General features: G+C 36.4%; 1 protein-coding gene across 2 annotated transcripts in view; it reads right to left on the bottom strand.

The window, feature by feature from the left end:
• Positions 1–25,259, bottom strand: part of LOC138704510 (uncharacterized) — a 45,437-nt gene that overhangs the window by 1,766 nt on the left and 18,412 nt on the right. Inside the window, exons 4-6 of one of the 2 annotated variants that reach the window (XR_011333361.1) lie at positions 24,864–25,077; positions 21,454–21,613; positions 19,366–19,505 (exon numbers count right to left, since the gene is read on the bottom strand). Coding sequence is in view for 1 of the 2 variants with exons in the window: in XM_069832464.1 (XP_069688565.1) it covers positions 21,497–21,613; positions 24,864–25,077 (331 nt within the window). In the remaining variant the exon portion in view is untranslated. Of the gene's footprint in view, positions 1–16,919; positions 19,506–21,453; positions 21,614–24,863; positions 25,078–25,259 lie in introns of those variants that run through there. The other variant, XM_069832464.1, reaches the window with a different exon arrangement.

Below are 25,259 nucleotides of genomic sequence, written 5' to 3'. Positions count from 1 at the left end.
TAAAACAATTATTATATTTTGTGAGGGGGGGGATAGACATCATTCCTGGCAGGGATGTTCATATGAACTTATGAGAGGGGGATAACTTTCCAACAGGGGAGGAAATCCCCCCCATCCCACTGCCCGTTAATTCGCACCCTGGATAAATGCATATCACTTACCAATCACGATTGTGACCATAAGTTTGATACAAAATTTGAAACAAATTACCTCAATAACGCAGAGTGGGTCAAAATCTCAATCTAGCTGAAAAAAAAATATTTAAACACAAAACATTGTCACTATATGTACAAATTTTATCACTCAAGGTATATCCAAAATTCACTTTGATTGTGTTCATGCTATTAAATTGTTTTGATCAACCATAAAAAGTGAGACAACTACAAATTAAGAATAAATATAAATATAAATATTTGCAACAAAATGAAGAACATAGAGATCAATTGTACCTAATGTAGGAATAAATTGAGACACACAATGTTAAAAAGCTTTCTTTATTACCATATCCATTCAAGAGACATTACGTAAGTGAGAAATCAATTTGACAATATATTCTTACAAAAGATTAAGTCAACGTATTAAATTAACAAACTTGTTCTCGGCTACAAAATGTAATATATATAATATCTTTGGCTTTTCTTACTCCAGAATGAATATTGAAGACGGAATGTCAAATTAAAGATAAAGACAGCTGATACTGACTCAATTCAATTGTCTATAACAAGGCACAATTCATCAGCACCAAAGTTATTACAATATAACCTTAATTTTTTACAACAAACGAAAATTTAACAGTACCAACAGCCAGTTTTCAGCCACATCTAACAAGGCATTTCATGTTGCAATACAATATATATTAACATGTAGATATTGTCAATATTAATGTTTACAGCAACAGATTCGAAGAAAAAAGTACCGTAATCTAAACTCTTGAAAATGCAGCAGAAAGACAAGTGCATAACAGTATACTAAAAAATTAACTTTCACGCATATTACTAAAGTGTTAATATTGACAAAAGTGAACATAAATTTGCAGTCCTTTCTAACGGTCTTACTAATAAACCGTGTACAGTTTTTATACGAGACTTATCCAGAGATGAGACAGAATACTTTACTAATAAACCATGCATAAGAGATGGATGTATAAACAGCCTGTAATTATATGTGGGAATTGCTTTGCAGTTGTTATATACACGAAACCCCTTGTTTAAGCGTTGTATATAGAGAAAAAATGGCCGCCCCTCTAACAGCTGTTTGTATTGACTGTCATTTTATGATGATGGTTGCCTTGTAACCACAGAAGAACAAACCAAAGAGCACAGAATAATAAGAATAATATTGCTGTAGCTTATACTCTTTGACCAAAATATAATGTGGTAATCGATCAGAGCCAGTTGTACTATCGATATTTAACACGGCACACTAGAGTGCTCTACCGGATGCAATAGAGAACCTCAGATATTCTATTACCTTTCGTAACGAAGTAATGACGAAACTATGACGTTCCTATGTTACAGTTGTATTGTTATACACGACGTATGTAGTGATTATTAGTAAGGAATTTACACACGACTTATAAACGAGCTACTCATTGTATAAGTATAAGACAGTTAAACGTCTGTATAAAGAGTTTTTATTAGTAAGACCGTAAATGTATAACAACAATTGGTCTCTGTTCTTTGTGCAAAGATGTAATTTTGTAATCCATTTCATTTTTAGACACTTTTTTAGACACTTTGAGCTTTTCCATTTTCATACAATATCATCATAATCATCAACAGGAAAGGTTACCAGACATAAAGTCCAGGAGTATAATGTCCATACGTCAAAATGTCCACATTGAAAATGTCCATGTTAAATCGTCCAGAATAAAAATGTCCATTAGTTCTATAATGTCCACTTCACTCTGATGTCCAGAGTCATAATGTTCATAGCTCTATAATGTACACTACATCCATTGTTCATGGTAGTTATAGTAACCTATGTAAAAATTTTCAAATGCAGAACTAATCAGAACTGAATTTTTTAAAAACGGAAAGAAATCCTCAGTTAGTGCCATCACAGAAGGGTAAGCCACTTCTTTCTTTTCGTGCATACCCGTACCAACATCATGACTTTAATAGAGATAGGGCAAAAATATATTGGCGATTCAGGAACATGAACCTCCCAAGCCTGGAAGGCATGCAGCACACTAACAATGCAGTAGAAGACTGGCGCAATCTTCTTCAACGCGTGATGGCTGTACATCCATCCACTTGGCGATTTATACAGTGCCTAAAGCGCGAAGAAAATGGAATTTGGACACAAATATTGCAAGCAAGAGTGAGGCGTACACAAATTAAAGAGCCGGGAATGAAACGTATTTGACGAATCAAAGACAAATTCTCCAGATTGTGAGAAACTACAACAGGTACAAAGAAAAAGGAGAAATTCTCTTAAATCTTAAAAGTATTAGTTACCAACTTAAAAGTGGGGCTCCGGTTCCCGATGATTAATAACTTATTTGTACGAGTTACGGAATAAAATTTATTGTATCCTATTCAAGCTGAATTTTCCTTTGAACTTGGACATTATGGACGTTTGACACTATGGACATTTTGACCTAACGGACGTTTTATCATATGGGCTTTCTGTCATATGGACATTTAGTACATGGACATTTTCACCGTATGGACATTTTGACCTTATGGACGTTTTATCATATGGACGTTCTGTAGTATGGACTATATATGGTGGAAGCACAGGAAAAGAGTAGGACTATTTAGTCGTATCTCATGAAACTCATATGTTTATATCTTCTCCATCTATTTTTGGGCCTTCAATGGTTTTATCATTTGTTAAGTTATAATGTAGGTAATAACAATTTCCGGTAATCAATTACCATTTATCTCATCAAACTGTTAGTGCCAGCTGAGGTATCTTTTACAAAAAAAATAACCATAGCACAACAATGCAATTTGAAATAATGATCGCCACTTGATGCATTCCTTCAACCTCCTTCTACTTGAGGTACTCATCATCAACTCAATGTTTTGGCCTTTTCTTTGGGCCAACACTAGACTCTCTCACAATGTGGTCAGTATAATGCAGGGTCACTGCAGAGACATCACAGGACAAGTACAAGAAAAGGAACAAACACTCAGTCCCTGAAAATGAGATAAATTTCCAACCATGGCAGGATCAAACCATAGATTGGTCGGGAAAAAGACATACTATTCACTGAGCCATAATAATGGAGCCCTTTAACATTAAGTTTATGGGTTGTTAAATAAACGAAAAAAAAATAAAATAAAATAAAATAATAATAATAATAATAATAATAATAATAATAATAATAATAATAATAATAATAAACCGTGAGACAAGGGTTTAGTCATATCAACAAAATATTGAACTAAACTTATATCATTGTTTGACAGTTGCAGAGTGCATGTAACATCAGACCTGCCAACCTACGAGAGATGAAATGTGGGAGACAAAAATTGAATAGGAGATATCCCTTTTTATAGTTATAATAATAATAATAATAATAATAATAATAATAATAATAATAATAAACCGTGAGACAAGGGTTTAGTCATATCAACAAAATATTGAACTAAACTTATATCATTCTTTGACAGTTGCAGAGTGCATGTAACATCAGACCTGCCAACCTACGAGAGATGAAATGTGGGAGACAAGAATTGAATAGGAGATATCCCTTTTTATAGTTATAATAATAATAATAATAATAATAATAATAATAATACGAACGTTAAAGTTAGGTGAACTGATCACCTGTAATCCCAGAGATTATCGTATCAATGCAGGAGAGCCAAAGTCGTGAGCTAATTGCAGCTAACACACATATTAACCATGAAAGTTGGTAGGTCTGTAATTTAACTACAAACTGATAACAAACTTACAGCAGCGACCCGCTTCCGATATGGCTCACTCCTTGGTAGCACAGTAAAAAAATCACTTAAAGACAACTTTGTATAATTTTCTTTTCCTACTGAAAGAACGTATTTTTTTGACTATGGTTCTTTTGTAAAAGACACTTCTCAGTGGCATCACTTACTATGTAATTAATTTTTAATTCTGTTAATATGTCAGTATTTTTTTAAGTAAACCTGTTTTACTTTTTAAATATTTTTCACAGGAATCTCGCCATTTTTTTAAGAACTTCATTTTAACTGCTTTCTTTTGTCTATACCGGTATCATTTTTCAATTAAAATTAAAAAAATTTCCCTTACATAAATTAATGTTGTTTTGGATGAAATATTATGAACTCTTCAATTTTTTACTGCTTAATTGTATACAATTATTTTATAATTCCACAACTATTGTATGAAAATGAAAATTTAAAACATATCTCGAGTAAGGATAACAGAATATGAAGCAGGCCTATTTAAGTTATGCAACGAAAAAAGCAATGGTAATCTGTTACGGAAGATAATGTGTTGTGGAGCATGCAGTCAACATCTATCATGCGGGGTTCAACACAATACAATTCCGAAAGTTATGAAGACATTAACAAATTAGTTACCAGTAGCATATGCTTGTGCTTAAAGACGTAACATTGTAATTTTCCTACAATAAAAATTTTTCAGCAAAATATTATTTATTCTTAGGTGTCCGAGGCTAGGACTATACCTGATAAACACAAATGATATTTCGAAGGCTGTGTCTACTACTTCTGTCTTCAAGTAAGAAGAGAAAAGCATCCTACTCATCAAGTCTTTTACAGATCGCTACATCCAAGTGATTCATCATGTATATTTCACCAGTAATGCAAGAAGTCCAAATTATGCCACTTTTATATAATCAATCATTGTTTTCTTCAATTTAAAAGGAATTGTACAATAAAATAATTAAATTTATTTTCAAGTACTAGGACTGGATAAAAAGTAATGGCAACAGTTAGATATTTCTGACATGGCTTTATTCACAGGGGTACAGCATTTACGTACCTTCTATATAGTCGCCCCCCTTATTTATCACCTTTTGCCAAATGTTTGGAAGGCGTCGTACACCATCAGCGCGTCCATCTTTGTTGATGTTCTGTATTGACCGCCCTATAGCATGGATAAGTTCATCTCTGGTATTGTACCGGGTCCCTCGCAGTGGTTCTTTCACTTTGGTGAAAAGATCGTAATCGCATGGATCATATCGGGTGAGTACGGAGGATGTTCCAGAATCTCCCATTGCCAGCGGCGCAAGAGGTCCCTGACAGCAGCAGCGATGTGACTCCTTGCATTATCATGAAGAATGATGGGATTCTGCACCACCAAGTGTCGTCGTTTTCTCCTGAGGGCTGGACGAAGGTGGTGCTGCAGGAAACTGCAGTAGTAGTCCGCGTTTGTCGTCTGCCTTGGAGGTACAGCGTGATACAGTATTACCCCATCAATGTCAAGGAGTTGAAGTGTGTTGTCCTCCACAGCATCCCTGCCTTCCCGGTACACTTTAACCCATCGTGCCACTGTGCGATATGGCAACGCTGCATCGGCACATGCTTCACGCAGTCCCTGAAAACATTCTTGTGCACTACGACCTCGTGTCACTTCAATTTTGATCCAGGAACGTTGCTCTAGTTTTGTAAACGTGGTCTTAGGGCGCTCGCACTATCCCTATGAAAGTCAACGTTCTACACACTGCAGTAGATTGACAGAGTACTGTCGCTGCTGGCTGCACTAACTCATCTAACAGTCCTTGTTCATGTCCACACAGCTGGCAGCTCTCGAACGCACCATCGTCATGTGACAGAAGTGTTGCCATAACTTTTTATCCAACCTATGTATAATGAATTCAAACCTGAGTTTGTGCTCATATATTTACGGTTACTATTATTTTTAGCAAAGTGGCGCAGATAAAGAATCAACTTTCCAACTTAATTACTTTTGTGCTCAAGTCTGAATTGATACTAATGGTAAGACACGTTTGATTTCAAGCTCAGCGAGTAAAGGAATGCACTGCATCTAATTGACATAATATAACAAGTAAAATGGTTTTATGCCATCCTAGCATTATAAACAGGTTGTTATTACATCCGATATCGTGCATAATCGCTTCATTATAGCATGCGCGTGAATAAATCAATGACATTCGCTATAACGCAATACCGGAACGCTTGCTATCTTGCTTGTACGCATGATGTAACAAGAAATGATATACAGGACAGAAGAGAATGTAACGTATAATTTATTTCCAATCTTTAACAATTTTCTATCACTTCGGAATATGTATGACGAGACTTTCCTGTGTTAAACTTCAACGTATCTCGTTTACATGTTTCGACCTATTTATGGGTCATCCTTAGAACTGGTTGTTGTTGGTCTTGGCGCCTCTTGTTCTGTTTCATGTGAGGGTGCGTTCATGTGGTATAGTGTAGAGTCAAAGACTGTGTGTGTTTTGAAGTTGAGTTGTGTATTGAGAATTTCGTTGGGGTGTGTTTTCGTGTGTCTGTATATTTCATATTGTTCTAGAGTCGACGGCAATTCGGAAGGCAGTTGTCTGCTAGCGTTTGCGTTGAGAGAGACAGATAGAGAGAGCAAGGCAGCATACAACATTACCACATCTTAGTTCACGAGCACATGCAATACAAGTAGCACAGAAGATAATTTAAATTATCAAAAGACAATAATGACCTTAGCCGTTGATTACTGTAAGCATGACACCAAACAAACCCTCTTTCCTTCACTAACAATTATCTTTGCACGGTTCTCAATCCCACACCACATGCTTCTGCAGTCATTTCTTGCACGTTGGCAACGTTGCTGCCAGCATCAAGATGGCCGGCAGCGTTCTGCTCGTTAACGTTTTTAAAATAATTATATACCTTAAACACTATTTTCCGCGCCTGCTTGTGTAATACTTGTCTTTTTACAGTCTCTTCTTCCATTTATTTACCTTACATACATTCAGTAAATGTTAGTTTTACTTATTCAATGCATTGAAACACTCACACGTGAACAAACAAACATGGGAAGTGCTTGTTATAGACTGATTCTGATTGGTTCTACTGTAAAAGGTTGTGACGTCACATACCAGAAATGCTACGGCGCATATAAAAGCTAAATGCCTTCCGAAATGCCGTCTAGTCTAGTGTGTTTAGTTTCTGGCTTTTTGGTTGGATGTGTAGTATTTCCATGTCTGTGTTGATGTCTCAGTGGGTGTGGTTAGCATTTGTGATGTGTTCTGCATATGTGGAGGTGTTTTGTAATTTTGTTATGGCTGTGATGTGTTCTTTGTAACGTGTTTCAAATTATCTGCCTGTCTGTCCTATGTAGAAGTTGTTGCAGGTGTTACATTTGAGTTTGTATAAGCCTGTGTGGTTGTATTTGTTTTTTTGTGTTGTTTGTGTGTTGAGATGTTTTTGTAGAGTTTCTCATCATACATATTCCGAAGTGATACAGTGTTAAAAGTTGTGTAATCAAGATGTATAATTTTGTATCACTTTTGTTACATCACATAAAACAGTTCCGTGATTCAGAGAAACTATATTAACAAAATAAAGGAACATTTGCAACATAACCTGCAAGGCCATACATTTCTCTTCATTCAGTGTCAATGCCAGGTGCAACTAATTGATACGAATATATGAAGACTGTCAGTTACGGATCCGTATTTCATAATTTATTTCCTACAATTTATAATGCTAAGATGCCAAAAAATGTTGTATCCAACTCGTGGATAATCTTATTATGACACTCGTGAAAACTGTTGCACTCACTATCGTTCATGCACAAATATTCACTCATGCCATAATCATGGATATATATTATTTTAATAAACTGAAGTACATATGATATTTCCATGCAGATATTCTGCGTCATCATACGATGAAAGAGTAATGGAATGGAGAAAAATTCTCTCCGGCACCGGGATTTAAACCTGGGTTTTCAGCTCTACGTGTTGATGCTTTATCCACTAAGCCACACCAGATACCCACCCCGGCGTCGGACAGAATCGTCTCAGTTTTAAGTTCCAACTCTTGGGTTCCCTCTAGTGGCCTCCCTCTGCATTACGTCATAGATGTCTATGAACATAGGACTGAAGTCCACACATGTGCTGAGGTGCACTCGTTATGAGTGGATAAAGCATCAGCACGTAGAGCTGAAAACCCGGGTTCAAATCCCGGCGCCTGAGAGAATTTTTCTCCGTTCCATTACTCTTTCATCGTATGATGACACAGAATATCTGCATGGAAATATCATATGTACTTCGGTACATTAAAATAATATATATGATATGCGTAAATCACTTCGTGACGGCGCTTATTCCGTCGGATCCCGGCCAACTAGTCACTCATAACGAGTGAACCTCAGCACATGTATGGACTTCAGTCCTACATTCATAGACATCTATGACGTAGTGCAGAGGGCGGCCACTAGAGAGAACCCAAGAGTTGGAACTTAATCTGAGACGATTCTGTCTGACGCCAGGGTGGGTATCCGGTGTGGCTTAGTGGATAAAGCATCAGCACGTAGAGCTGAAAACCCAGGTTCAAATCCCGGCGCCGGACAGAATTTTTCTCTGTTCCATTACTCTTTCATCGCATAATCATGAAGATTATTCACTTGTTGAATAAATAACTATTAATAGGTAGTCATGTGCGAATAAAATATCTTATCATTAAATGTGTCTGTGTTTTATATGTATAATTGTAAAGGGTCTGGCAAAATGATCTCCCCGATTAGAAACATAAATAACAAGAACAACATAGATCCTATTCAAAATTTTATTTTACCATCTTGCAGAAGAATGTTTGTCATTTTGACATCACTTTCTTTTAAGATAATATCGTCCAAATGCTTGCCTTCACGAGCTATACACTCCGCAAACAGTGACTGTGCGTCCTTCTTAATCAAAAAAGCATGGCTCTATTATTCCAAATTCTGCAACAGCACAGCAAACAATAACATGCTCGATGTGGAGAGTCGTTGATGCATTTCTCGAGGATTTTCTGGGGACCAATATGGAATGCTTTGTTTGTCGATGCAGCCCAAAAAATGAAAATGAGCTTAGTCATTACCGAGCACAACAGAATCGCCTGGAACATTTTCCAACATGGTCTGCAAGCATCTTGGCAGTTGAGCCAGTAACGCTGCCGAAGTTCCTGAACCACCGTACATTTGTAGGGACGGAACTAGATATAAGATTCGTCTGACACTCCGATCAGATATTCCCAATACCAGAGCATGTTTAATGGTTGAACATCGTGGAGATGTTGTAACGGCATGTCTTACTGCTGCGAATTTCTCAGGAGCCCGAACGTTGCAACATCTACAGGACGAATTCTATTTGAAAGTTGAACCTTTTATCTGACATTTCTCACCCATATCAGTAGGTTTTCTTATCAGGAATTCTTTAGTGTCGACCTGTTCTAAAATGTGAACGAAATTGCCATAGCGTTGCAATCGAAGTCACCATTTTTTAAAAATGCTCAACAACAAAATACACGATGTTCACCTGTCCACGCCATGATGGTAACTGAAATGGCATGGCTTGTGCTGCTGAAAGATCTATGCCAATTAAGCCTAACTTTGAAGGAAGCTGTATAATGGCAAACTCAAACTGAGATCATTCTGCCAGATCCTGTATCACTTCCTTGAGAATGCAACTTCATTTTTCTTTAAAAAATTACACAACTTTTTAAATTCTCATTTTGAGCACTGTGCTTATTAAACACTATTTATTTATAAAAGGCATAAAAAATTGACTTGTTTTTCTTACTGTTACTTTCAACAAAGAACATATAATTTTATATGAAACATTTTAAAATTTGTGTTCAAAAACATTATTTTTTGTGTAAGTACAGTAATAAAGTACACTCCATAAAATACAACTAGAATGAAAATTGAAACACGTAACACTTCTTAACGGCAAGCATGTGGAAATGTAAAAGTGTGGAGATCTTAATACGAGGGGGATCCAGGAAATAACGACCGTTCGCGCATACCCGCCGCGTAGCTGACTCCCCTTCCTTGTTTGAAGGTCAACTGGCTTCCTTAACATGTGTTCTCATAATGTTGTGAGTACTGGTTGCAACAAGTCGCCATTGTGCATTTTGTGTTACTTCAAAATGAACGACGTGATTGATAATCCCGCCGACTGTGAGGTGAGGAGTGTGATTCGATTTTTGAATGCCCGACATTTGAAACCTGCAGGAATTTACCGGCAATTGAAAGAAGTGTATGGTGATACTGTAATGAATGAAAGAAATGTGAGAAAATGGTGCGAAATGTTCAACAATGGGCGAACAAATGTCCACGATGAAACTCGACCCGGAAGCCCATCACTCATCACAGAAGACCTGAAGACTAAAGTGAACGACAGAATCTTGCAAGACAGGCGCACATCACTCGACGAATTGCATATTGCCTTTCCTGACATTTCTCGTTCTTTGCTTGGTGAAATTGTGTCGCAACATCTTGGCTATCACAAAATCTGTGCCCGTCCGCACACTGCTGCTTCAACTCGAGAATTGCTGGATCAATTCGGTTGGGAAATCCTTGATCATCCGCCCTATAGTCCAGACCTTGCTCCTAGCGATTTTCACCTTTTCACTAAGCTGAAAGACTTTCTGGGTGGTACGCGTTTTGGAAGTGATGAAGAGTTGAAGAAGACAGTGAACACCTGGCTTAATGAACTGGCGGCAGAGGAGTATAACACGGGAATTCTAAAGCTAGTGAACAGATACGACAAATGTTTAAATGTAGGTGGTGATTATGTAGAGAAGTAAAGGAAGCTTCAGTTATGTAACAGACTTTGTTTTTTCAAATAAATATTTTTTTTTAAATTATTACAACAAAGCGGTCGTTATTTCCTGGATCCCCCTCGTACCATGAAGAATTCATTCCTTTGTAAAAATACAAGCATCGAGAGATTTGATTAGTGCTCCCAATCTACGAACTATCTTAAGGGTACAGCTGCAATATACCGGTATTTATGTTTATTGTTCCATTAAAATTTATGCTTTTGCTTGGTTGTGTACTGTCACACACACATTTGCAAATTCACATAACAGTGGTTTCCAAACAATGCAGCAAACAAAAGTATAGAGGCAGGAAATCTGTTAAATGAACATAAACTGAATAGAAAAAATGAAAATATTTCTATATTGTCCTCAAAAAGAAATCACGAGTTCAGGTAACATTATTGTACTCTTATATCACTTTTACCATCCCCACCTTTTCTTTCCCCTTCCCTTCCCCTAAATTAATATGGTTTCTAGTCCATCCACCAGACTGAAAAATTTAACTACAATAAAACTTTTCAATACAGAACATGAATAACGCAGAAACTTGTGTAATACAAACAAATTTTCTGGTCCTGGAGGACAGAATAAGCATTAGTGTTATTTATCTCTACAATCTTATAAGCACTAAGGTTTCACCTGAAGTTGGCACTTCATACTGAAGACAAGGATCTAAATTTTGGCAAGTACAAAGACAATGCTGGAGCAGATCCAATTTCACTTGTTCTGAACGAATTCTAAAGTACGTTGGAACATGGTAACTCGAAGTTCAGAATCAGTTATAGTCTTGTTGGAACGCAAACTGAGCTATTGTGCATGAGTAGGCAAAATCGATTCTGAACCATGCTAGGACAAACCTATTATCGTGTATGGCAATCTTTAATTATGTTCCAGCTATTCCCATTACCATGGAAACAATTGAAGTTGATTTGATTTGTTTCTGCTGTATGTAACAAAATAACTTTCAGATTTCTCTATAAATTTTCAGTCATTAAAAATGCAACTGCTAACAATTTTTTTTTATTTTAGTTGGTTATTTAACGACGCTGTATCAACTACTAGGTTATTTAGCGTCGATGAGATTGGTGATAGCAGATGGTATTTGGCGAGATGAGGCAGAGGATTCGCCATAGATTACCTGGCATTCACCTTACGGTTGGGAAAAACCTCGGAGAAAACCCAACCAGGTAATCAGCCCAAGCAGGGATCGAACCCGTGCCCAAGCGCAACTTCAGACCGGCAGGCAAGTGCCTTAACTGAATGAGCCATGCCAGTGGCTTAACAAATTTTGAATCAGCAGATATGCATATGGAGCAATTTATAGCAATGCTAATGGTGGCCGTAATTTTTAAAAGTTTCTATATTTTTTCAAAGCCATTTCTACAATATTTATATAATTTATTGTATGATAATCAAAAAAGTTACTCCTCACACTGATATTCTTTCATTCATATAGTTATAATTTGATATAGAAGCATTTCCAGAAACTACTTTACTACAAAAAAACATTTCATTACATGCCCAGTATCACATCCGAAAATTAGGAGCAGTTATTCTGAAACACCCTGCAGATGGCCAGTTTGAGATTGTACTTACAACATTAATTAATTAAATGTTTTAAGATTCTTTTATATGCCACAAATAGTGTGGCAAAGTACCCCCAGTTTTGGTCTGTGAAGAAAACTTCTGGGCCTATGCTGCATTGTCTTTGTGCTAGTAGCTGACATTTTAACTGGTGTTGTGGTCATCCTCAGAGCAGTGAGTGGATAAGGAAATAGTGTGTGAGCTTGTCTACAGGGTGGACCATTTAAGTTGAGACTGTACAATATCTCCAAAACTAAGCGTTGTAGAAATAAATGTCTTGAATAAAAGTTGCTTGATATTATGGGGGAAAGTAAATGCCATTTGTCGTGTTTTATTTGGAGGACATTGTGATGGTTATTTTAGGGTCAATTTAATTTTTTTAAATAGGAACCTACATTTTTTTTTTTTGTTGTTTTCTCATTCCTCATAAAAAACTGAACAACTTTTGTATGAAGCACTTTGCAATTGTTCTTACACCGACGTAAATAACAACAAAAATTATGAATGGCTGTGTACGAAGAGCGCAATGAATGGTTGGACCCATTCAAAACAGTCCAGCATCAAAGTAGGCGAGGAGGCAATGAGACATTGTGTCCGGTGTTATGTAACCATTTGTGGACCATTTAATTGATACTGTCCAATATCTCCAAAACTAAGCATTGTAGAAAGAAATGTCTTGAATAAAAGTTGCTTCATATTATGGAAGAAAGTAAATACCATTTGTCGTGTTTTATTTGGAGAACGTTTGGATGGTCATTTGAGGGTCAAGGTACGTTTTTTAAATGGGAACCAATACTTTTTATTTTGTTTTCTTATTCCTCATCACAAAATAAACAAATTTTGTAAAACCATTTTGTAGTACATGGTTCTTTCACTGGTGTAGACAATTAAACATTGATGAAAAGTAGGTACACAGAGTATCACCACTGTATGGGTATTGTACAGTATTATTTCATAACCTCGTACCTTAGCGTAATAAATGTTCAAAATGATGCCCTTCTACTGCAATGCATTTTCCAACTCTGTGAATGAACGATTGATGTGTACGTAAAAGCATGTCTCTTCGAATACGGGCACAAGAACAAGGTTGTAAATTCTGTTCATAATAATTAATACTTCGACATTTCTGTAAAGGCCCATTCCCAATGAAAATTGAACATAACGTAAGCATTAACTTAACGTTAAGGCTCATTCACAATGAAAATTAAACATAACGTAAACATTAACATAAGCACATAAACATATGCCACAAACTTAAGTAGCCAAGGCCCATTCACAATGAAAATTAAACATAACGTAAACATAACACGTGTGTGGAAACAAACATACCGAATCAACAAAACTACAGAATATATTACATAAAAATGGAGAATTGCACAATGACTGACGATGTAACTATTCAATTTATGTTTCTAATAACTACAAATCATCAGTATATGGCTTTCAATACTTGAAATCAAAGAAACGGAGATGTAAAATAATCAACTTTTCGTCATATGAGTCCATGTTGCGCGACCATCACGGTCAATAGATCAAAATATTGCCTGTAGGCAAAGCCCATGAGATGTTAAACAAAAAGTGAAAACACGCTTTCCGCTTGTGTACTGTTTCCAAATCGCATAAACACAAGCATGAAAGTTTGGAGTTTGCAAACTTTCATGTTAACGTCTTATGATTAAGATTAAGTTCATGCTTATGTAATTCATTGTGAATGCTTTCATTAAATAACATGGACACAAGATTTTATGCTTACGTTATGTTTATGTTTAATTTTCATTGTGAATGGGCCTTTACAGTAAAATCAAGAAGTCATACCATCATTCATGATGGGAACATAAACATAACAGCAAACATACTTGGTAACCATGGAAACATAACAAAGACGCCATTTCCTCATATTGTGTCGTATACTTCAGCGCTCCACTATTGTTCTGTTTGCAAATCACGTAAGCATAAGCATGAAAGTTTGGAGTTTGCAAACTTTCATGTTAACATCTTACGGTAATGTTTATGTCAATGCTTATGTGAATCATTGTGAATGATCCCACTTGGTAGCCTGGGCGCAAACTTCTGTGTTTATGTTACGGTTATGTTTAATTTTCATTGTGAATGGGCCTTTAAACGACTTGCAAGGAACTGATGGTTGTTACTCGGTAATCGCTAATTGTAGGTACGTACCACCAGTGGAGCCACCTGGACTCGAAGGCGGCTGCAAGTACACTAACGACAGATACAAGGAAACCGTCCTACCGTGGAAAGTAAACAAAACAACGGTCACAATGTCTCATTGCCTCCTCGCCTACTGTGATGCTGGACTGTTTCGAATGGGTCCAACCATTCGTTGCGCTCTTCGTACACAGCCATTCATAATTTTTGTTGTTATTTACGTCGGTGTAAGAACAATTGCAAAGTGCTTCATACAAAAGTTGTTTAGTTTTTTATGAGGAATGAGAAAACAACATAAAAAATGTAGGTTCCTATTTAAAAAAAATTAAACTGACCCGAAAATAACCATCACAACGTCCTCCAAATAAAACACGACAAATGGCATTTTCTTTCCCCCATAATATCAAGCAACTTTTATTCAAGACATTTATTTCTATAACGCTTAGTTTTGGAGATATTGTACAGTCTCAACTTAAATGGTCTACCCTGTATATATAGGAGTCCTCTCAATGGGAGAGGAACCAATCATATGCCAGAAGGAGAACCTACGACCTACCATTGGAAGTTCTCTCCCATTGAGATTCCTATATATATACAAGCTCACACACTATTTCCTTATCCACTCACTGCTCTGAGGATGACCACAACACAGCAGTCGAAACATCAGCTACTAGCACCAAGACAATGCGGTATAAGCCTGGAAGTTTCTACACAGACCATGTACACCGGCCATGGAAGCCTATGCCAACACTGATCCCTAGTTTTACTTCCTTTCCAGAGGAAACCATGTTTTGGATTTTCTTCTGTCTGAAAAATATAGTACCCTCAACAAAGTTTATACCAACAACAGTTTGTCCAAAGGCAAGAAGAGAAACCTTTATTTTGAGAAAAAAGTTTTAACTACCAGTAATCAATAAAGATTCATGTTACTCAGACAGACTGAGTCCCAAAAACACTAACACCAAGTCTGCATTTCTTCTTGTAACAAGGCCATTATGTAGCAGTCATGATTATGATCAGGTTTGGAAACCACTGATATGCTTTTATGTTTTGTTCGTTTAAAAACAGTGTACAAATGTTATTAATATACGAGGTCTGTCTAAAAAGTATCCGACCTTTAGCCAGAAAAAATATTTCAAATACCTGACGGGGTTGGGACCCTAATCCCCTTCAAAGTAGGCCCCTTGTGCTTGCACACACTTAGCCCACCGATCCTTCCACTGCCGGAAACACCTCTGGAAGTCTTCTTTTGGAATGGTGTTCAGCTCCGTCGTCGCATTCCGCATTATCTCTTCTCTACTCTCAAAATGGGATCCTTTCAGTGGTGTCTTCAATTTTGGAAACAACCAGAAGTCGCAAGGAGCCAGGTCCGGAGAGTAGGGAGGTTGGTGAACGGTTGTAATTCCATGTTTGGCCAAGAAAGTGTGTATCAATTGGGATGAATGTGCGGGGGCGTTGTCGTGATGCAAGTGCCAGTTGTTCGCCGTCCACATGTCTGATCTTTTGCGCCGAACTGCATCACGGAGTCGCCGGAGAACATCGTGATAGTACTCATTTGTCACCATTTGTCCTTCCGGTGCGTATTCGTGATGCACAATTCCACGGACATCAAAGAAAACAGTCAGCATCACCTTGATTTTGCTTCGCACCTGCCGCGCTTTCTTCGGCCTTGGAGACTCGGGATGCTTCCATTGCGACGACTGTCTTTTTGTTCCTGGGTCGTACCCGTACACCCATGACTCATCTCCAGTTATCACGGTGTTCAGAAACCCAGGATCAGTGTTGGCGGTGTCCAGAAGGTCCTGTGCAATGTCACGACGGAGGTCCTTTTGTTCCGGGGACAACAACTTGGGCAAGAATTTCGCAGCCACTCGGTTCATGTTCAAATCATCACGCAAAATTGCATGTGCAGAATCTTTACTCACTCCAACCTCTTCGGCAATCTCCCGCACGGTCAAACGACGATCTGCCATCACCAAATTTCGCACCCTCTCAACAACAGCTACACTCCGAGCAGTTTGGGGCCTGCCACAACGCTGCTCACTCTCCGCTGATGTGCGGCCATCTTTGAATCGGTTGAACCACTCCTTAATTTGTGTTACACCCATCGCATCTTCCCCAAACACCTGCTGAATCTTACGAATTGTTTGACTTTGAGAATCACCAAGCTTTTGACAAAATTTGATGCAGTATCTTTGCTCAATTCGTTCAGTCATCTTGCGAGAAAACTAAATCCGACAAACACCTAGAACAGCACCTTACTTGGCGACCACCAGCCAGTGACTGGCACAAGTGAATGCGGTGAAAAAATTCAAGCATGCGCATTACAGTTCCTCCTTCCACCATGCACAGTGGCGCCGCCTTAGAATCACAACTTTACGCGGGAAAAATTAAGGTCGGATACTTTTTAGACAGGCCTCGTATATCGTATATCAATACTAAAATTAAAATCATGCATAGAAAAAGTATTATAGGCAAGAAAAGCATGAGCATTCACCAGTCAAAGGCCCACATACAGAAGCTTAATATTATTATCTATTAACAATAACTGTTCAATATTGTAAAATATATCAAAAGCACGTGTAAAATAATTTTATACAGAACTTTGGCTTCAGAAACAAAAATATTCAATAAATAAGTTTATAAATACGTTCAAAGTCTTCACAATAACATAAATACACCCTCATTCAAAAATCTATATTACAAAATTAACATGAGCTTAAAGACATTACATTTCAAGTAATTCTTACTTACAAATTACTTTTAGAGAACCCGGAGGTTCATTGCCGTCCTCATATAAGCCTGCCATCGGTTCCTATCCTGAGCAAGATTAATCCAGTCTCTACCATCATATCCCACTTCCCTCAAATCCATTTTAATATTATCCTCCCATCTATGTCTCGGTCTCCCAAAGGTCTTTTTCCCTCTGGCCTTCCAACTAACACTCTATATGCATTTCTGGATTCACCCATACGTGCTACATGCCCTGCCTATCTCAAACGTCTCGATTTAATGTTCATAATTATGTCAGGTGAAGAATACAATGTGTGCAGTTCTGTGTTGTGTAACTTTCTCCATTATCTTTTAACTTCATCCCTCTTACCCCCAAATATTTTCCTAAGCACCCTATTCTCAAACACCCTTAGCCTCTGTTCCTCTCTCAAAGTCAGAGTCCAAGTTTCACAACAGAAATGGATTCGGAACACCTCAAAATCTGTGCTTCAATGGCTGACCATGATAATAGCTTTGAAAAATATTGGAGTGCAAGAGGTCAAATGACTTTATTGTCAAACGCCCAGCATTAGAAACTAACCAACCAACCAAGTTTCACAACCATACAGAACAACCGGTAATATAATTGTTACATAAATTCTAACTTTCAACTTTTTTGAAAGCACACTAATGACAAAAGATTCTCAACGGAATAATAAAAGGCATTTTCCATATTTATTCTGTGTTTAATTTCCTCCCGAGTGTCATTTATATTTGTTACTGTTGCTCCAAGGTACATGAATTTTTCCACCTCTTCAAAGGATAAATTTCCAATTTTTATATTTCCATTTCCTACTATGTTCTGGTCACGAGACATAATCATATACTTTGTCTTTTCGGGATTTACTTCCAAACCTACCTCTTTATTTGCTTTAAGTAAAATTCCCGTGTTTTCCCTAATTTTCTCCTAACATATTCACGTCATCCGCATAAACAAGCAGCTGATTTAACCCGTTCAATTTCAAACTCTCTCTGTTATCCTGAACTTTCCTAATGGGATATTCTAGAGCAAGGTTAAAAAGTAATGCTGATACAGCATCTCCTTCAGTTCTGACTTACGGCAGTGAGGCATGGACAATCAGAAAAGCTGATGAGAAAAGGCTAACAGCAGCTGAAATAAGGTTTGTAAGACGGACAGCGGGATGCTCATTGCTCAAACATTGTAAAAATGAAGACATAATTAAAGTATTAAAAATAATTCCTATAGTTCATTTTGTTCAACAATATAAACTTCAGTGGAGAAACATGTCGAAAGGATAGATTACACTTGATGGCCTAGACAAATTCTTGCCTATGTGCCAAGAGGAAAGAGAAATTTGGGAATACCACGAAAACGCTGGCATGAGACCATAACAGATCACTGGGGTCTAACATGAAGATAATGATGATCTAGTGACTCACGTGCTTGCATGCTTAAAACAATGAATTTTTAAGGGTGGTAAAAATCTCTGGCATGATTTTCCTTTAAAGGAAAGACGATACAGCATTCCTGTACTGTAGATTTCGCCACATGAAAGAACTCTGTTCTTAAATGGGAATGTTCCAAACGAAATTTAATGGTAATTTCTTGCCCATTCAAGTTCGATAATATTCTAGCCACCATCTTCGTCAATCATCATTTATTGAGGGTAATGAATTCTGTCTTCCAGGTCATCTACTTCAGATATGAAATTCGACCCTAGCACGCTAAAAGAATTCCAGAACTATCTCAACTGATCATACCTGGACTAAAGGACAACATACTATTAACCAAGCTGACCCTATAAACCAAGTCTAAGATCCCTGGGTGTAGACAATTAATCCCTAGTTGCTTACTTCCTTTTTTTAATTTCCTCATTTACTCACTCATTCATTCATTCATTCATTCATTCATTCATTCATTCATTCATTCATTCATTCACATACTCATCCACTCACAAAACGAAATATCTCATCTTTAACAGATGTTGATAGGTTGAGGAAAAGTACACAATTTAAATAAAATTCTGTAATGATATCTGTCTCTATAGACCTTCCTGGTAAATGCTCTAACTTTCATAAATACATTATACCGTATTATTAAAAGTACTGGATAATGAAATGTTATTGTCTTTGATCTTACAAGTTAAGTGTTGAAATGTCCAAGAAATTGGTGTCATTTCATGATGTATTGCTGCTCTTTTCGATTATATATCTATGGAAGACATGCAAAGCTTCTGTTCTTGATAACAACAGAATAATATCTTGAAGTTCGCCAGATTTCTGAAACAATAACTTCATAAAGTCAGATCTCTGTAGCATTTCAGATGAAAAACTAAACACACTTTCACAAACTGTAATTTTATAAAAATGTTGAATAAAAAAGGACCTACCACGTGAAATGAAATCCACTGCCATAATAACAATAAATAAAAGATCCTAGAAAATGAAAGAATAAGAGTATTCACAGATGGATCCTTAATAAACAGACTTGAAACAGGAGCTGATGTGTTTTGTGAAGATTTTGCACAATATCTAGCTTCATTATTTTATATTTTTGATGGAGGTCTGAAGGTAAAAATGCCTAAGTGAGAAAAATGTATAACTGAGATTACATTTGAAGGCTGTACAGCATAGATGGGCATCGTGCCTCACCGACCTTCACAGAGCTTATCGCTCTGAGTGACATCATCTTCACAGTCCCCGTTCCTCCCTCACACAGCTCCTAGGCGTGGGCGGTTCTATATCAGTTTCATAAGCAATATCAGTGGTGGCATAATGGCATTATCAAAGCAATGTGCACGCGCTAGAAAACGATTATTTCATGAGAAATGGGAGGAAGAGTTTTTTTGCTGTTTAGAAGGGGAGAAAATACGATGTATGTTATACTCGAAAATCCTATTAGGCATTAATAAATTTAATATACAACGACATTACTCCTTATGTCATAAAGAACATGCTGAATTAGAAGGTAAGGCAAATTAAATGTTATTTTTCGTACTATTCCGAAGAAAATTTATGATCTTAACATTTGCATAGTATATTAAATACGACATTATACCTTAAACACGCTGCATTAAAAGGTACGAGGAATTAAATGTTGTTTGTACGTATTATTTCCAAAAGAAATTTATAAAAAAAAATATCAAATGTGCGTAGAAAACGAAATATGATTTTCTGAAATTATTTTAGGTCGAGAACGTCAAAATCTATTAAGTAATCTTGAGAAACGCCAGAATATTCAAGAAAATAAATGTACACAACGTGATGGAATATTATTGGCTAGTTACGCAATTTCTCGCCTGTGATTTAAATCGATTCAATGATGGAGAAATAGTAGAGGTTTATGATTAAAGCTGCCGAATTAATTTGCCAAATTGAATAAAAGGTTTCGAGTCTCTCACGTTAACCAAGCGCTTTCCTAATAATTCGCCACTGACCGCCTTAGCGATTACGATAAGGTGACGCAGGTCACAGCAGTTTATATTTCCCATCCTACTCTGCAGTCTCCTCTCCTAGTAAACAAACTATTTCAAATCGAGTGCCTCACGTAACCGAAAATTGTACCCATATATGCTGTACAGGAAGAACAAGTTACCGGTATGGCAATTTACTATTAGAAAAATATTCACGAAAAATTTAGGTCTTCATAATTAAGGCATCTTTTGAGACTATAATACAGGACTCAGATTTGTAAAACATACTCTTGAAGAATGTAAGATTATTTGTAGGAAATCTTAGCTGGTTAGAATAAAAGCTGGCTAATATATTACATATCCACCTCCAATCCACAAAATTTTACGAAATTGACTTACATACCTCTTTCTTAATGTGTGATCTTCATGTGCTTATTTTACAAAAAAAAAAAAAAAAGTAGTTATTTTGGACTCTTGCTTTTGCTCCTAAGGAATAAACCATGGCTCAAATTGTGGTAACTGTTTGCGATCTTAGATTTTTCACGGAAAATCTAATAATAAGCAAATTGAGTTACAACATATAAATGACATTTTGTATCTTCTGGACTTTACAATACGAGCATATAAAATGAAAAAAGTTCTACTGCATTATTTTTAATCCAACATACGAAAGTGGTATTAAAGTTCTGATGGACAGATAAATCGACATAATGGAGATACAAGTTGCTTTTTGGATTTGTGTTACCCGTGCAAAAGTTATAAAAATTGCTGAAAGAAGAAATTCTGAGGGAAAAAAATTTAGTCATAATACTTACCCACACAATGTTAACTCCAATATACAGTGCTCCAAATCAAGTATCAGCGACTCCACCAATCAATGAAACAGTGAATCATGTGACTCAGGCGAGTAGGTGTTTCTAACATTGAAAAATGTCCAGCATCTGGTATAAGTTCCAAGAATGATCGGGGAATTGTCTGCAAAATAAAGACAAACAATTCATCTCCCTGTGGTGCAACAGCCACACTAGGGATCAGGGAGGGAGCTCAGCACCTGCCATCTAACAGTCAACTGCATAACTACTCAACTGTATAGAGGTCGTGACATGAATCCCTACAAGGATTATTAATTGCCTTTTCTTTGACCAGAGTTAGCTACCTGCTGCAGCTTCACAATTTTATGATCACAAAACTCGATCAATCCCATTTTAGACCCTATACCCTTGAAAATTTTCTTTAGTACAGCCAGAAATCAAATCCAGATCTCTTGGTTCACAGTCAGGCAAGCTAACGACTTCACCAAGGAGATAGTCAAAACAATCCATTCACTTTTATAATAAGAACTATGACGCACATACTCATTGAAGAAAAAACGTATAACTGAAAAGATATATAATACCATCTGAAATAGCATTTGAAAACTATATGGGGAGAATGACTTAAGCCATCTTTGAGTCTATAATGCAGTACACAGATTTATAACACACAATTCTTCATAAATAATTGATTAAATGGCGATCTTACTCGTTTTAACTGTGTAAACATGTGTGGCTTACAGCTGTTTCGGTGTTTCTTCACACCATCCTCAGAGCCTACTGGATCTCAGCATCATCTCGAACTTCGCTGCCTGTTGTGTGGGTGCGTTCGATTGTTGAAAAGTGTTGAAATGTGGTGTCAAATAGTGTGTGTGTTCTGAAATTGATCTGTGTGTTGAGAATTTGATCAGGGTGTGTTTTGGTGTGTCTGTATATTTCATATTGTTCTAGTGTGTTGAGTTTTTGGTTTTTGGGTCGTATGTGTAGGATTTCCATGTCTGTATTTATGTTATTGTATGTGTGGTTAGCATTAGTTATGTGTTTGGCATATGTAGATGTATTGTGTCCTCTGGTTATCGCTTTAATGTGTTCTTTGTATCGAGTTTGGAATGATCTGCCTGTCTGTCCAATGTAGAAACTGTCGCAACTATTGCATGTGTATTTATATTCAAGTGTTAAAAGTAGTGTACGAAAGATTCAACATGGACACAATTCTTGAAGAATGTAGAATTATTTGTATTGTATTGTATTGTATTGTATTTATTCATTCCCTGTACAATCTATTACAGATTATAGGCTCGTCATTAGATACAAACACACAAAATACACATACAGACACACACATACACACACAAATAAGATTTCTAGTATGAATTTAATTAATTTCTAGTATGAATTTAATTTTAACACTCTTAAGTTTTCCAAAGAATAGTAAAACTACCAAAGACACAATAAATAACAATATATATAATACATTTTCCGTTTACAAGACATTAAATAAATAAATTAAGAGAGATTAGGTAAAAACAAGATAGTCCTACATTATTATTAATATTGTTTGGAGAAAAAATTATGTGCACCAGTAATGAAGGTAGGTATTTTGCTTTATGGCTTTAATGCAAGAAATCAGTGATTTTGAACGGCATGGACTGGAGCAGAATAGTTTTTACCCTGGTTTTGAAACCTTCATAATTTAAGTGTTTAATATCCCCTGGTATCTTGTTATATAATGAGATACCTGTATGAGACTTTTGGTAGTAGGTAATCTCTGCTGCTTAGAGCCAAAGCTGGCTGATATATTGTTTTTCAAACTTCAATTCAGAAAATTTTACGGAACTCACTTCTTTCTATATGAACTTCATTTTAACGAGGGGCGACAGGTGAAATTTTGGTCATTTTTCAGTCAAAATTCGCATTTTCATTTTATTGTGAAAAATGTTTTCTCACACTTTTTTTCAGCACATTTCGTCAGGCTAAAAGTGTAAACGCTCTTACAATTTAGATGGTAAGAACATTAAATTTTTATTGCATTAGTTTTACTGTATTAGCGAACAAATAATGACAAACTTTCACAAACACAGATATCGATTTTCACAAAATCGCTAGAACATATTTTTAAGTAACCTACTGTAATTAAACTTAAAATAATATTTTTTAAAGCTCACTTTACATCGAGATATTTGTATACACTATCAATCACAATGTATTGCTCCTAGTACCAGGCTTGTGTGAACATACCTTGTGCAGAAATTGAACACAAATATTTGGAATAGGTTCGGGATTTCGCTAAAATAGGCTGTGTGTTAGGAAATTCATTCAAATTTATTCTTTAAAAGTGGAAATTGAAATCAATTACATTGAGCTTATGATAGTTCTACCAGGATTTTTGAAATCATTCCTTAAAAATAGAAACGTTAAAATGAGATTTTACTGCATTTTGTTAAATTTCCATTACAAGCTTGTATTCATTTTACAGAGTAACTTGTGTGGTATCTGGCATTTATTTGAGTAACATTTCACTGTAGCATGTACAGTAGTGGCAAAAAAACCGGACCGACCCTTGTAGCTGATTTCAGAGCCTTGTTCACTCCAGAGCGTCGATAGACTGGTAACTAAGACTTTCGTGGTTCGAATCCTGCCTGGGAAGGAAACTTTTTTTTGTTCCTTATTCAAATTTATTCCCAATACTTTTCGATTGAACCGATATTTTACTATTTAATTAACTTATTATTCCCAGAACATGAATTTTACCAGCTTATTTTCTAATGGCTTTCGAAATGGGCTATGTCAGCAGTCGAAACTACAACAATTTCAATAGATTACTCGCTATCTTATGAATGCGGGCGTGGCATGTGCAGTGGCTCATTTCAGGGACTTTGATTATTCTGTTGGTCCGGTTTTTCTTGCCACTACTGTACAGTTTATGTTAATACACATTTCTAAAAGTAGAGATAATCATTAATAGACATTTATAAAAATAGAATCATTTGTGGATGAAAACCACTATTGTTTATGTTGATGTACATATGACTGAAAACAATCTTTGTTAATTTTTAATTCAATTTTTAAGTTAAACTTGTCATAAGTAATTGAAAATTACACTAAAGAGTTAAGATATGCCCTTACAATAAAATTACACCCCCCTCCCAAGTCACCCCCTAGGATATCTGAATTCATCACTGGCTAAGAATATGTATGTACAGAAAAAGAAATTCAACTCAGGGGAACAATTACTTAAACTGAAATTACTGGATTTCAGACAAGAAAACTGAAATAATGAAGAGCAAATAAACTTCATGACGAGATATGAACATAATAATTTTCGCCATTTCATGTCTGTTATCATCTTTAAACATAGATATCCCTTCACACTAATGTAAAATTCGTTGTACCGGTAATTGAAAATAACTTACCCGTTCCATCTCACACTCTTGCACCAATGTGACATAAGAATCTTGAAGACCATGCACCAGCAATGTTGGAATAAGAATTCGACGGTGGAATGTGGCATCACCTTCTGGCCAGTCCTGGCCCTGTGCCACATGTTCCAGTACATATTGTGGTATACCCTTGCTCATTGAGGGACAAGATTCTATATGTTTTCCACAAGGAGCATATATGATGTTCCTGCAACACACAACATGTTCAATCACATTACAAAAAAACATTCTGAACAACACCAACAGTATAAAATGAAGAGTTATGAGAACAACGCACTTTTTGGCCCAATAGTAGCTTAGTTTAGTCAATGACTTCACACCAAATGAGCATAATTCGGTTATAAGAAAGATTTCATACATCAGCAATAT

The sequence above is a fragment of the Periplaneta americana genome, chromosome 8 (genome assembly GCF_040183065.1).
Source record: "Periplaneta americana isolate PAMFEO1 chromosome 8, P.americana_PAMFEO1_priV1, whole genome shotgun sequence".
In the NCBI taxonomy this organism is placed as follows: Eukaryota; Metazoa; Arthropoda; class Insecta; order Blattodea; family Blattidae; genus Periplaneta; species Periplaneta americana.
The sequence above is the reverse complement of the archived record's forward strand: the minus strand, read 5'-3'. Positions and strand labels throughout refer to the sequence as shown.